At 35.1% G+C, this 12704-nt stretch overlaps 1 protein-coding gene across 1 annotated transcript in view; it reads left to right on the top strand.

The window, feature by feature from the left end:
* The window catches only part of ERBB4 (erb-b2 receptor tyrosine kinase 4), a 1360303-nt gene that overhangs the window by 700502 nt on the left and 647097 nt on the right, over positions 1 to 12704 (top strand). The window contains exon 3 of the mRNA XM_072617476.1: positions 3484 to 3670. Coding sequence (XP_072473577.1) covers positions 3484 to 3670 — 187 coding nt within the window. The remainder of the gene's footprint in view (positions 1 to 3483; positions 3671 to 12704) is intronic.

Raw genomic sequence — 12704 nt, 5'->3', positions numbered from 1 at the left:
CATTTTTTTTTTTTTTGCAGCAATTGACTTTATCTGGGCAATTACGTGGCATAGTGGACAGAATATTGCTCCTGGATTCAGGAAAACATAAGTTCAAACGAGACCTTCCTCACTTAGTATTTATATGACCCAAGGCAAATCCATTAAACCCTATTTACCTCACTTTCCTTATCTGCACAATAGAAATAATAATAGGATCTACCTCCCACAGTGGTGAGGGTCAAATGAGATAATGATTGTAAAACTCTTAGCATAGCCCCTGGCACAGAAAAGTGCTATATAAATGACAGCTGTTTTTAGTGATTTTACTGAGACTTTATCAACTATCTCCTGAGACCTCCATCAACTTCCTTTTCCTCTAACTCAAATGTCTCTGTATTTCCTCCAAATACACCCTCCTATCTCAGATTAACAATTCTTTTCCAGGGCTAATCACTGTCCTTGTGGCTAGTTAGCTCTACTGCCTTCTTGAATCTTCAGTTTCCTCCACTGGCTCCATTTTTCCTGCCAAGCTGTATATACTGATTACCTGAAATGAACATTTAATATTAATATTTAAATACTTTATTTATTCATTTAATATTTAATTGTGTTTTTTTTTAAAAGTGCTAACTCAGAAACATGCTCAATCGTGGTACCTTGGACAAGTATCTTGATTTCTTTGCTCCAGACAACTTTCTAATACTGATAGGTACTGGCAAGTTAGCAAACTTCATTAATGGAGGGTGTTTCTACACTGGGCATTCTCTCCATTGATGAAATCACAGGTCCAAAACTTCCCCCATTATGTTAAAAAAAAATCTTCTTTGTGATATCTGAATTTGTGATATCTTCACTATCCTATTAAACATTAAGCTTTTTTCCATGGTTTCATTCATCTACAGGGGTAAAATATATTTTCACTAAATACATAGAGGAGTTAATGAGCAAACTAAGCACTTAGTTATTTCTTATATGATTGTTGATAGGATAATGCTGTGAAAAGAATGTGCTCTTTGAGTCAGGAATATGAGTTCTTGTAGGTAGGAATTATTTCCTTTTTATCTTTGTATTCTTGGCACCTAGCATAGTTCACATTGTATAGAATAAATCGAAGTTCTAGCCTTCTCTGGGTCTTAGTTTTCTCAGCTACAAAATGGGAGCAATAATACTTGCCCAGCTGTGAGGAAAGTGCTTTATAAACCTTAAAGCACTGTTTAACATGTGGAAATTTTTTTTATATTCAAAGATAAGCATAACCTCTTATCCAGCTATCACCTCCTCATCCTCAGTTTTTAGCTCATAAGGACTGGGATTGATTTCAAGAGTTATTCCCAAACGGTTATTTTCCTTCTGATTTATTATGTGTTCATTTAAAGTTTACTCTATAAAATAACCTCTAGCATTTATATGCTTTTTTTGAGGTGTGGCCCCAAACCCTTCCCTACCCTAATATTTTACATATGTCACCTGCTTTGATACCTCCTAAAATGTTACACTCTAGGATTTCATATATATAAGTAAGGGTGTCTACAGGTCTTGTCTAAGCATGTAAGGTAATAAATACATATCAGGGAAAGGACAGCATTGGTTTTATTATATTGAAAATCCAGAAATTTAAAGGAATCACGTAGACCTATGAGCCCATGATGCAGAAGAAAAAATAAATCACTCAGTAAGTCATAATCCATTGAAAGGGAAACACACTTTGGGTTACAAATGGGAAGCCATTGTGACATTCAAGGAAAATGTCTCCTTACCATAGAATCCTACACTTTCCCTCTCAGAGTTGTAACTGCTACCCTGTTACTGGGGCTCCCCTCAGAAGACAAGCATACTTTGGCACAAATGAAGAAGTGACCCTTTTCCCAATGTATCTAAACTATCTAAATAAGTGATCCATATTCTACAGATATGCCTTGGGATAGGGGACCTTACATAGAATTCTGCAGTCTCTGACTTGCCCAGAAAGAGAAAGGCGAGTGAAGAAGGAAGAGAGGAGCCAGAAGTGTGGGAACCCCTTTATCAACCTGCCCAATTGCAGCTCACTAAGTGTTTTGATGAAAGTCAATGAGCAGGGGACAAGGTTGATATGGGATGCAGAGGATGAAATCCCTCACCTCACTGCTACATTCTGTGAGAAAGGTTCAAAGTACAGATACATAAAAGGGGGAGGGGAAGTGGTCTGCTGCCTTCCCTTTCAAGGCCAGCACAGAGAAATGGGCCTTCTAACAACAGTTCAGCATTCAGAGTCCTAAAATCTCAGTGGCAGCCCCAGTATAAGAAAGGCAAAGCGGTAGTTCCAAATCAGCCATTTCATTTGGGGGTAACCTTAGTTTCTAGAAACCCTAAGTTGTCTTTGTTCTTTTAAGAAGATGACAGTGGGCATGCCCATGTTTTATAGAAAGGGAATTATAGATAATGAAAGGCACAGAAACTCACCTTCTGGCAAGCCTACTAATTTAGCTAGGCAACTCCCATAGTACCCTAACTATGCTCTCTAAAAATATTGTGTAAATAGAAAACTGAATTATTTCAATGTTTATGTAAGGTTTACATGGTTCACTTTTTAAAATTCAGTGTACTCTTCAGCATAACATGTGTGATAGACATTATAAATTACTTGAGGAAAAATAAAGTACAGGAACCTTAATTTTTTTCTTATATTATGTTTTATATCTATCTATATATGTGTGTATATATATATACATATATATATATGTTCTTATGTTATGTTATATTATGTTCATTTCAGATGCCCCATTTGAAATGACTGCTAGAATTCATTTGTTAACAATTTCCACACATTTCAGGACACGTGTTTTTAAGAACACTTAATCTATACAAAAAGTGTTTTTAACCAGACTTTTTTCAGTAGCAGTCATGGCAATCTTTTTACATTTTGTTAATACATGTCTTCCCTAGAAAAGTGATGGATGTAAAAATGAGGTAAATGTTGCTTGATAAATGATATATTAAATAGAAATGACACTTTTCAGTCTGCCCTAAATTCTACAAATAGAATAGTATTTTCATTTGTGATACATACAATAGTTTGATTTCTATATGCACTTTCTAATTATTACACTATGCCCATATGTGTTTACCTTGGTGCAGTCTGTCAGTGAACATGGTCTTGATTCCTTTAATTAGAATCTACATTGAAATGTGAGTATTTTACCACCCCTGTCCCAATCCACACACAAAGGATTATAGATTTTTAGAGATGAAAGGAAGCTTTGAGATTGTTCATAGCCAGTCATTTTTGTGCCTTTTTTTTCAGAATACAATCACTATGACAGATGAAATTTTAACTTTTTAAAATTTTATTGCTTATCAAGTCAGTAGCAGACCACTTTTAAATGTACGCACGTTAAGCTGAAAGATGGACAATGAACAAATAAAATAAAATGACTGTTGAGAAGATTGATTTGAAGATTGCAGAAAGGCTGACGCTTAGAATATTTTATTTCTTAACATGGACAACTCTTTTTTTTTTTTCAGTCCATTCGAGAAGTCACTGGGTATGTGTTGGTGGCTCTTAATCAGTTTCGTTACCTGCCTCTGGAGAATTTGCGTATCATACGTGGAACAAAACTTTATGAGGATCGTTATGCACTGGCCATCTTTCTAAACTACAGGAAAGATGGGAATTTTGGACTCCAGGAACTTGGTCTGAAGAACTTAACTGGTAAGGAAATATTCATTAATGGCCAGGGTACTTCCATGCTTCTTGTGTCTTCCTTTGTTAATATGATATGTTGTTGTGAGGATCTATATAAACATACGTATAGAAGGTTATATTCAAGGTCACCTTGTATAATATGCAAATATTTATATTATAGATATAAGACAGATTATTACATGTCTTAGACTTAGCAGAATAGAGATTCCCAGCATTTATTTTTATTTTAGAAAATATGATTCCCTTCTGCCTATTCCCAAACATTGTAAGCTTTAAGAAATAGCATAATGCCGTATCTCAGGCAAACAGCAGTACATTCAAAGGAAATGTTCAGTGACCATGAAAAACAAGATATGAAACAGGCTTAGGAAAGCGATGTTAGGTGGTCCCCATTGGACAGTAGAGCATATCATCAAATCACACCAATAAATGCCTAACTCTTACTGTCCTTGGGGCAGCTCACTTTGTGTTAAAGCTATACTTAAAGCCCTTGTGTTTCCTTGGACTATTTGCTTGTTTTGTAATTTTGTTTCAATTACCATAGTTTAGAAAATATATTTTCATCACTTATGAATCCTGTTCAATTTTTCAAATGTTATAGAATGATTTAATCTCCAAATTATACTTAATGGCTAGCATTTACATAGGCCTTTTGGGTTTTCAAAGTCTTTTAAAAATATCTCATTTTATCCTTGTAACAACTCTGGGAAGTAGGTGCTGCTGTCATCAGCATTTTACATATGTGGAAACTGAGGCAAACAGAGGTTGAATCTTGCTGAGGGTCAGACAGCTAGCTAGTAAATGTCTCAGATCAGGTTTGAAATAGGTCTTCTTGACTCCAGATTCAGCAGTCTCTCCACTGGCTGCCTAAATTTAGAACATGAAATAACATTAATCCCACCCCCTCATTATATAGTTAAGCAAAATTAGATTTAAAGAAGATTAAATGACTTTGCTCAAATGAACATAGGTAATAAGTGGCAGAGTCTAGATTTGAACCTGTGTCCTTGACTTGAAATCCAATGCACTTTTCATTGAACTGTATTTTCTCTTAAAATGTATGTATTAACTTCATATTGCTGATTTTCATTTCAAATTTCTTGCTTATATACAATTTAACAAATTAGATATTGCCATTTAAAAAACCATCTTATGTTATTTATCAATTATTCCTGATATTAAAATTATTTTTTAACATGGGAATATATTTTTCTTTCAAAACTGACCTAAGAAGCTCAGGAATTGTTAGAGTAAATTTCGCAGTGTTTTTGAACATTGGATTCATCAAGCATTTATTAAATTTTTACCATGTGACAGGTACTAACAGTATACCAGTGAAAATAATAGTTCCAGATCACACAGTGTTTGAAATCTCATGAAGAAAAGACAAATAACCACAAACAAATGGCCAAAATTCAGCTCAAATGATATTGAAATTCACAGGCATGATGCAATAAAGTCTTTACATATTTTTTTAAAAAGTAGGAGGGGAAGAATCATTTCTAGACAGACAGATCAGGGAGAGGCATCACATGATCTGGATTTGAAGGGAATGAATTTTAGGAGTTGGAGAGAGTCTATTCCAGCCAAGGGAGGATAGTCTTTGCAAATGCACAGAGGCAGGAGAGGGGAGGATGAGATTAGGCTATAGTGAAGATAAATTGCTTATGGAGTTTATCACTTGTACATAAAATAGATTTCCAATTATAGTTTTATGTATATTTTATATGCCATGTCTAGCATCCATATAGTATTCATTATCAGTTATGCATCTAACATTTTCAACTAAAAGAATGGGCACAATGACCTGGAATACTAAACGTTCCAAAGATAGAGTTTGAAGTTATTGTTGCATAGCATGTTACTGCCTCTAGAGTCAGATGACCCGAGTTCAAATCTCAGCTTGTCACTTATTACCTTTATCCATTTAGACTAGTCACAACGTCTTTAGATCTCAGTTTCCTCATCAGCAAAAATGGTAAGGTTGGATTAGAAGATTTCTTTAAGATTTATTCCAGCTCAGAATCTGTACTCTTATGAGATGTAGACAAAATCCTTAATGAATTGCTGGTCGTTCAGGGGGGAAGGGGGGATATAGATTTTTTCCTATATGAATAATTAGACAATTTCTAATAATTTATGAAAATATTCCCATTTGACCTTTGGAAAACTGTGTCACAACTCTGTTTTCCTGTCTATAAAATGAGGATGTTAAAGTACTTGGCATCTAGAGTTCTTAATCTGTTAGCCTGTGTACCTATGCTATTATGTTTATCTATTTCTCCTAGGTCTCCATTTTTTAAAGAAATATGTATTTAGTGGGATGAGCATTATTTCACTATAGAGTTAAAAAAATATGTTCTCACAGTAGTGTTGTCTTAGTATTAAAAATGAAATTCAGTGACATTCCATTCTATTATTGGCATATAACCCTGCAGCAATTTCTTATTGTAATTTTTGTTACTTTATTTTTTAATCCAGAGCTAGACCACAATTCAGTCAACCACATGTGAGTTAGAGGAGGATGAGAGGTTACATTTCAAAAAGGATTTGAGCATAATGATGACATAGATTTCTATGAGAATAGAAGTCTCAGAGTTGATGAGGGTAGAGGTGACCTCAGATCTTTTCCAAATTCTAAGTTTTACCTTCAGCACTTTCACTTTATATTTCTTTCAAGGACTTTTTTTTTTTGAATATTGCTTATGTTGTGATAATACTCCTATTTAAGGGGAAAAGAGGCCTGGGGGTAGGTTGGGGTGAGTGGGTGAGAACAGTCTGTAAATGGGATGAAGAGGAGAAAATTGAAGGATTAAAATCAGGAATCTAAAAATAATGTGGTCTAGTTAAAACAGGAATGGAGAACAATCTGTTTTCTGTATTATTCTTCTCTGATTATATTAGAGTAGGAATGAATGGAGTTAGGTTCCCACTTTTGTAACACTTGAATCAAGTTATTATTCACTGTTTTAATATGTGCTAATTGAAGAATCTTCCCTCGTAGCAAAGCTGGCTCTAAAGTTTTCTCTTATTTGTTAATTTCCACATTGAATAGCAATATTGCTAAGCTATCAAAATGGAAGTAATTTCTTTAGAAAAGGGCCCAAACTGGATCAGACTTAAATATATATTGAATTTCACATATATAATATTCATAATAAATATATCTGCATAAGTTGTAGATTACTGGGGCTAGGAGTTGACAACGTTGCCGTAATGTTGCAGTTGAAAGAAAGACTATTATTTTAAAAATCATATTTCCAGTGTTCTATTGAAGCTCAGGGAACCTAGTCTTTTTCTCAGAGTAAACATAGCATAGAAATAATACCTGAGTAAATGAGATGGATGTTCAGAGAAAGCAGGCATCTTTAATTATTTTATATTACATTATTTTATTTTACTCATCATTATTATCACTTCTTAATTTTTATTATTTACTACCCCACTTTGAATATTAAAAAAGTGAAATAAAATTGAATAGTTATGTGAAATCATAAGCAATCTGGAAATCAACATTCTGTTGAATTGTGCAGTTGGTTAGTGCCAAGTAGTTCAGTGGGTATAATGCTGGGCCTGGAGTCAGAAAAACTCATCTTGTGAGTTCAATATGGCCTCAGACACTTACTGTCTATGTAACCCTGGGCAAATCACTTAACCACATTTGCCTCAGTTTTCTAATCTGTAAAATGAGATGGAGAAGGAAATGGCAAACATTCCAGTGTCCCTGTTGGGCAAACTCCAAACAGGTTCATGAAGAACTGTAAATGACTAACCAATTAAATAATAACAAGAACAATAAATTGTATACTGGTTGGTTTTGACAAGAATAAAGCAGACTAGGGACTTAGCCAGACTAGAGACAATGATTGAGACATATCTGAAACAAGAGAAAAACTCAGAATGTGAATCTCAAGAGCATCATTCATTGGGTGTATGAAATTTGGTTTAACAATTTGACAAATATCTAAGCTGCCTTCTGTGTATCATATACTGTACTAGGCACTAGAAATATCAAAACAAAAACCAAAAATAGTATCTTTTCTTAAATTCTTCCTGACATTTGTATGTAAAAATCTGTTGTTCAGTGGTATCTAACTTCATGATTGGACTTGGGTTTTTCTTGGTAAAGATAGTGGAGTGTTTGCCATTTCCTTTTCTAGTTCCAGATGAGGAAACTGAGACAAATTTGCTTAAGTGACTTGTTAGCTAGCAAGCATCTGAGGCCAGATTTGAACTCAGGAGGATGAGTCTCGCTCACTTCAGGCCCAGCGCACTATCTACTGCACCGTTTAACTGCCCCATATGTGTGCAAGGAGATTTCAGTGGGCACTAGCAGCTGGAGAGTGTGGGGATCAAGAAAGTTTCATTGAGAAAGTGGCCTCTGAACTGAGATTTGAGGGAAATTAGGGAATCTGGGATATAGGTAAGCAAGGAAGGCACCTATACCTAGGGAGTTAAGACAGTGCATATGAGGAAGGACAAGTGTGGCAGCACAGCCCTGGGTGTAGATAGAAATCATGATGTAGATTTGGGCCTGATTGTAAAAGGTTATAAATGCCAAACAGAAGAGTCACAGAAATAAAAATCACCAGAGTTAAATACAAGGTAATTAGAAGAGGGAAACAGACCAACAGTAAGGGGAGGAGGGAAAATTCAATAAACATCTCACAGAGGAGGTAATACTCAAGCAGGTAAGAATTCAGTTAGCCATAGATGAAGAGGAAGTATATTTCAAGGAGTGTGTGTGTGTGTGTGTGTACATGAGAGAGAGAAAGAGAGAGAGAGATGAAGAGAATAGAAAGTATCTTCAGTGTTTATGAAGAGGAAATAAATATTTAAGGAGGAATTTGTGGTAGAAGGTATCTTTTAAAAAAACTATTTGAAAGGGCTCTATGTGGTGATTTGGAACAACATGATAAGAAGATAGCATTTCCTTGTATCTAAGTCTACATTTCATTGTGTGGTTTGTTCTCTATATATGTTTTTCTTAGTGTGAAAAAAACTTTTTGTTAAATACTTTAAAATATTTCTGTTGGATTTAAGCGTGGATCTGTTCCTAAACCGAGGTGCATATAATGTGATGCGAGCAGCCCACAAAATTTTCATGTCCCCAAAATAGTTGAGGTACTAAAAGTCACCTCAAATTTTAAAGTATAAGTAATCCTTGCATAAGATTTATTTGCAGATGTCATTTTGTAATCATATTGTGAATTCATTATAAATAAAGGAACTGTGCCCTATTGACATTGTTTCAATTGTATGTTTTATGAACTCAGTGAATTGTTTGAAGCAAAATAGCCTATTATTGATAATAATAATAACTATAGCTGGAATCTATATAGCACTTTAAAGTTTGCGAGTACTTTACATTTGTTAACTCATTTGATCTGTAATTTAAAGAACTGTGTTATCTAAGAAGTATAGCAGAGCCAGGGGAGGATTTTACACAGTGACAACAGTATTTTCTGATGATCAGCTCTGATAGACTTAGATAGCAATGCAGTGATCCAATACAATTCTAAAGGACTTATGATGGAAGATGATATCCATATCCAGAGAAAGAACTGATGGAATCTGAATGCAGATTGCAACATACTATGTTCACTTTATTTTTTCATAGTTTTTTTCTCCATTTTGTTCTGTTTCTTCTTTCACAATATGACAATATGAAAAAAAAGTGTAGCAGAGAGTCCACTCCCCAGGGAGTCCTGAAAAGCTGAATTCTCTTCCTGGCTGTATGCCAACCTTACTATCAATGTGTTGGTCTAGAAAATTAAGGTTCTGAGTTAGATGACACTTAAGTTTTCTGTAGCTTTAATGTTCCTATAATTACCTGGCAAATACAGTAGGATGGATTGTTTAATCAAATTAACTTATCATCTGGTTTAAATCAGAGTCCTCAGGAGACTTGGATGTAGAAAAAAATAAATTTTATATGGGAAAGTGAGAGGTAAGGAATGGATGTTGAGAAGGTATGGTTTTTAGAAATATATATGTGAAATTTGGAAAGGAGAGTGAGCAAATTACTTTCCTTCATAGGTGTGCATAAGGCTTACCTTGTACAATACAGACTATTGTAAGAACAACAATAACCCAAGTGTGGTACTTTTGAAGCAGAAAGCAATTTGACGAGGGACTAAGTAGCCCAAGTTGTTGTGGAAAGGGAAGGTATGCCAAAGGAAAATAAGCAATAGCTAAAGGAGACCTTAAAAGGATAAAAGTTTCCATTTTTTTGTTATTGATTTTGGGAAGAAATTCTTTTTTTTAAGAACAAGTCTTTTCTAATGTGGTATAGTGTTGCATAAAGACTTCTCTGTAAAATTTCTTTAGCCTGGTGATAAAGGAACATTCATTTAATTGTGGGGACAGGGCTTTTAAATCAATTTTCTCTACTTCTCTGAGTGAACAGGTGACACATAGTAATTTGTGAAGAATCTTCTCGTTTTTTTTAAATTTTTATTTCATTTCTTCATGGAAAAGCAAAACAAACAAACAAAAATGCCATATCTTCTGGTGCCAAGATTGCCACATCATTTATTTAGCCTGCCATTTTATGTAGTTCTAAAAGGTTGTGGGGATTAGATTTCAATTTAAGATTTTAATAGGTTCTGGAGCTTCCATAGCTACAAATAGTGTGTGCTATATTAATGCCCACTACCTCGCTAAATTTCATAGATAATAGATTATCAGGGAGAGAAAAATTAGAAGGAGGTATTGACAGAGTAAGTAAACTTCAAGATCACAATTTATTGTTTTAAATGAAGTGTATAATGACAGACAGTTAGAGGAAGTTTCCTCAGAGACAATATAGCACAACCCTCTAATTTTACATGAGACAGTGGAGGCCCAGAGCCATTAAATGACTACATGTCTAAGGTCGTAAAGTCATTGGAAAAGCCAATGCCAAAACCCACATCACAGTCTTCGTAGTGTTCAGTTCTCTATATTGTGTGAGAGGCTGTAGATAAACTGTGGGGTGGGGCTCCAGGTTGTACATTAAATTAGAAGAGCTAATCAAGATCTCAAAGAAATTCACAAAATTTTGTTTAATTCCTCCTCCTCCTCTGCTGAACCCCATTGACACTGTTGTGGAACAGTCTTCATTTATTGCACATGGCAGGCTTATCAGTGATATGCTATTGTCATCCACCTACCTCTTTTGATTCTCCCCTTGGGGACATATGTATGTGTGAACAGAGATTTCCCCTTTTCTTAAATGAATATTCAAATAGTCTGTTACTTTCACTGAGATTTTGAAAAGCAACTCGTTTAGTCAGACAGATGTTTCTCCTTCCAGTGCTACTTCTGATATAGCTTTATATATGAGTTCTGTTTCCTTGACAGGGAGGTGCCTGGGGCTTTTCTTTTCTCCCATTTCTCTTTTGCCATCTTTCCTCTTTCATGGCTTATCTTCCCTCCTTTACTTCAGTACAGCACACCAAACACCTGTTGTCCCAAGTGCTCCATTTAGAACCCCACCATCATGTTTCACCCTTCATTGACCTTGACATTCATCTTGACCTAGACGACAGACATGTGCTCATTCTTGGAATTCCTTTTCTGACACTGGAGAAGACATTCTTCAACTACTCTAGGGGCTTAGTAACCCACAAGTGGGTTTAAATAGACTGGTTCAGGGATTGCTGTGGAACAAAATCTGTTTGACAAAAGGACTAAAAAGCCTCTTGTTTATACTGGAAATGAAACACAACATCATCTATTGTTCATGCTAGCAATAATTCCAGCAATATACACATGTTAAAGAGAAGTTATTTGAGAAACGTCTGTGCTAAAAATATCAGACAATATAAATAGCAGGCTGTAGATGGAATCAAAGAAATATTAGCTTTTGTTTTTAACATGAAAGCATTGGTTTTTATATGGATAGAATAAATTATAGGACTGATGTTTGATTCTGTTTTTTAATAAGACTGCTACCATTGGGGCAAGGAGCATCTGTTCACTTACAGGAAAGAGACTATGCTGATATTTGTGTTTTCCTATGAAGGTACATTCATGTGTACATTTTAAGAGAAACAGGGAGGATGTTATAATGACTAACATAAGATGATTATTTTGGCCACTAAATAGTAGGTCTTTTGGTGAACAGGTTTAAGAAATCAGATCATGAGGAAGGTGAACCTCCAGTTATCCCTTAGAGGAATACTAAAGGGAGGTATAATAAGGATAATAATTGTTATTATTTAACACTTAAAAATTTGCGAATAGTTTTATATGTATTGTTTCCTTTCACCAATGTGGGAATTTCCTTTGTTAACTCAAATAGCAACCCCTCTGTAAAAGCCTAAGTGACTTACTAAGGAACATGTAGCTAATAAGTGTCAAAGATAAGGTTTTAGCCCAAATCCTCTTGACTCTAAACCTATGACTGTTCAATATAGGATGAGAGGGGAGGGTAAAGAAGAAGAGTAAAAGGAAAATAAGAGAGGAAAAGGAAGGAAGGAGGGAGGGAGGAGAATGAGGAAAGAAGGAAGGAAGGGAGGGAGAAATGAAGGAAAGAAGCATTAATATATGTGTGTGTATACATATATGTGCATATATACACATACATGTATGTACACATGTATAAATCTCCTTTGTGCCCGGTACCATGCTATACCATTTATAGATATTATAGCTTTTGAGACTCACACAATCTTAGGAGGTAGGTACTATTTTGAGCTCCATTTTACAGTTGAGAAAATTGAAGAAGACAGGGGTCATTTGATTTTTCCAGAATCATATAACTAGTGTCTGAGGTTGAATTTGAATTCAGAGCTTCCTGGCTACAGGTCCAGCACTCTATCCACTGTGCCACCTTATTGCCTCTTGGGGGTTAATTGGGGGTATAAACAATAAAGTCAGTACTTCTGCTCTTTGTTATGTGGTTCCTGGAGAACCCTTGCTCTTTCTCAAATTCTATCAAATTTCTTTAAGAACTATAGAAAGTGTATAAGAAACCTAGCTACAAATGAAAGACCTGGCCATCTATTCAGTCCCTTTTAGAGATGCAGGATAGGAATCATGGAGGGTAAAATGT

The sequence above is a fragment of the Notamacropus eugenii genome, chromosome 6 (genome assembly GCF_028372415.1).
Source record: "Notamacropus eugenii isolate mMacEug1 chromosome 6, mMacEug1.pri_v2, whole genome shotgun sequence".
Lineage (NCBI taxonomy): Eukaryota > Metazoa > Chordata > Mammalia > Diprotodontia > Macropodidae > Notamacropus > Notamacropus eugenii.
The sequence above is the reverse complement of the archived record's forward strand: the minus strand, read 5'-3'. Positions and strand labels throughout refer to the sequence as shown.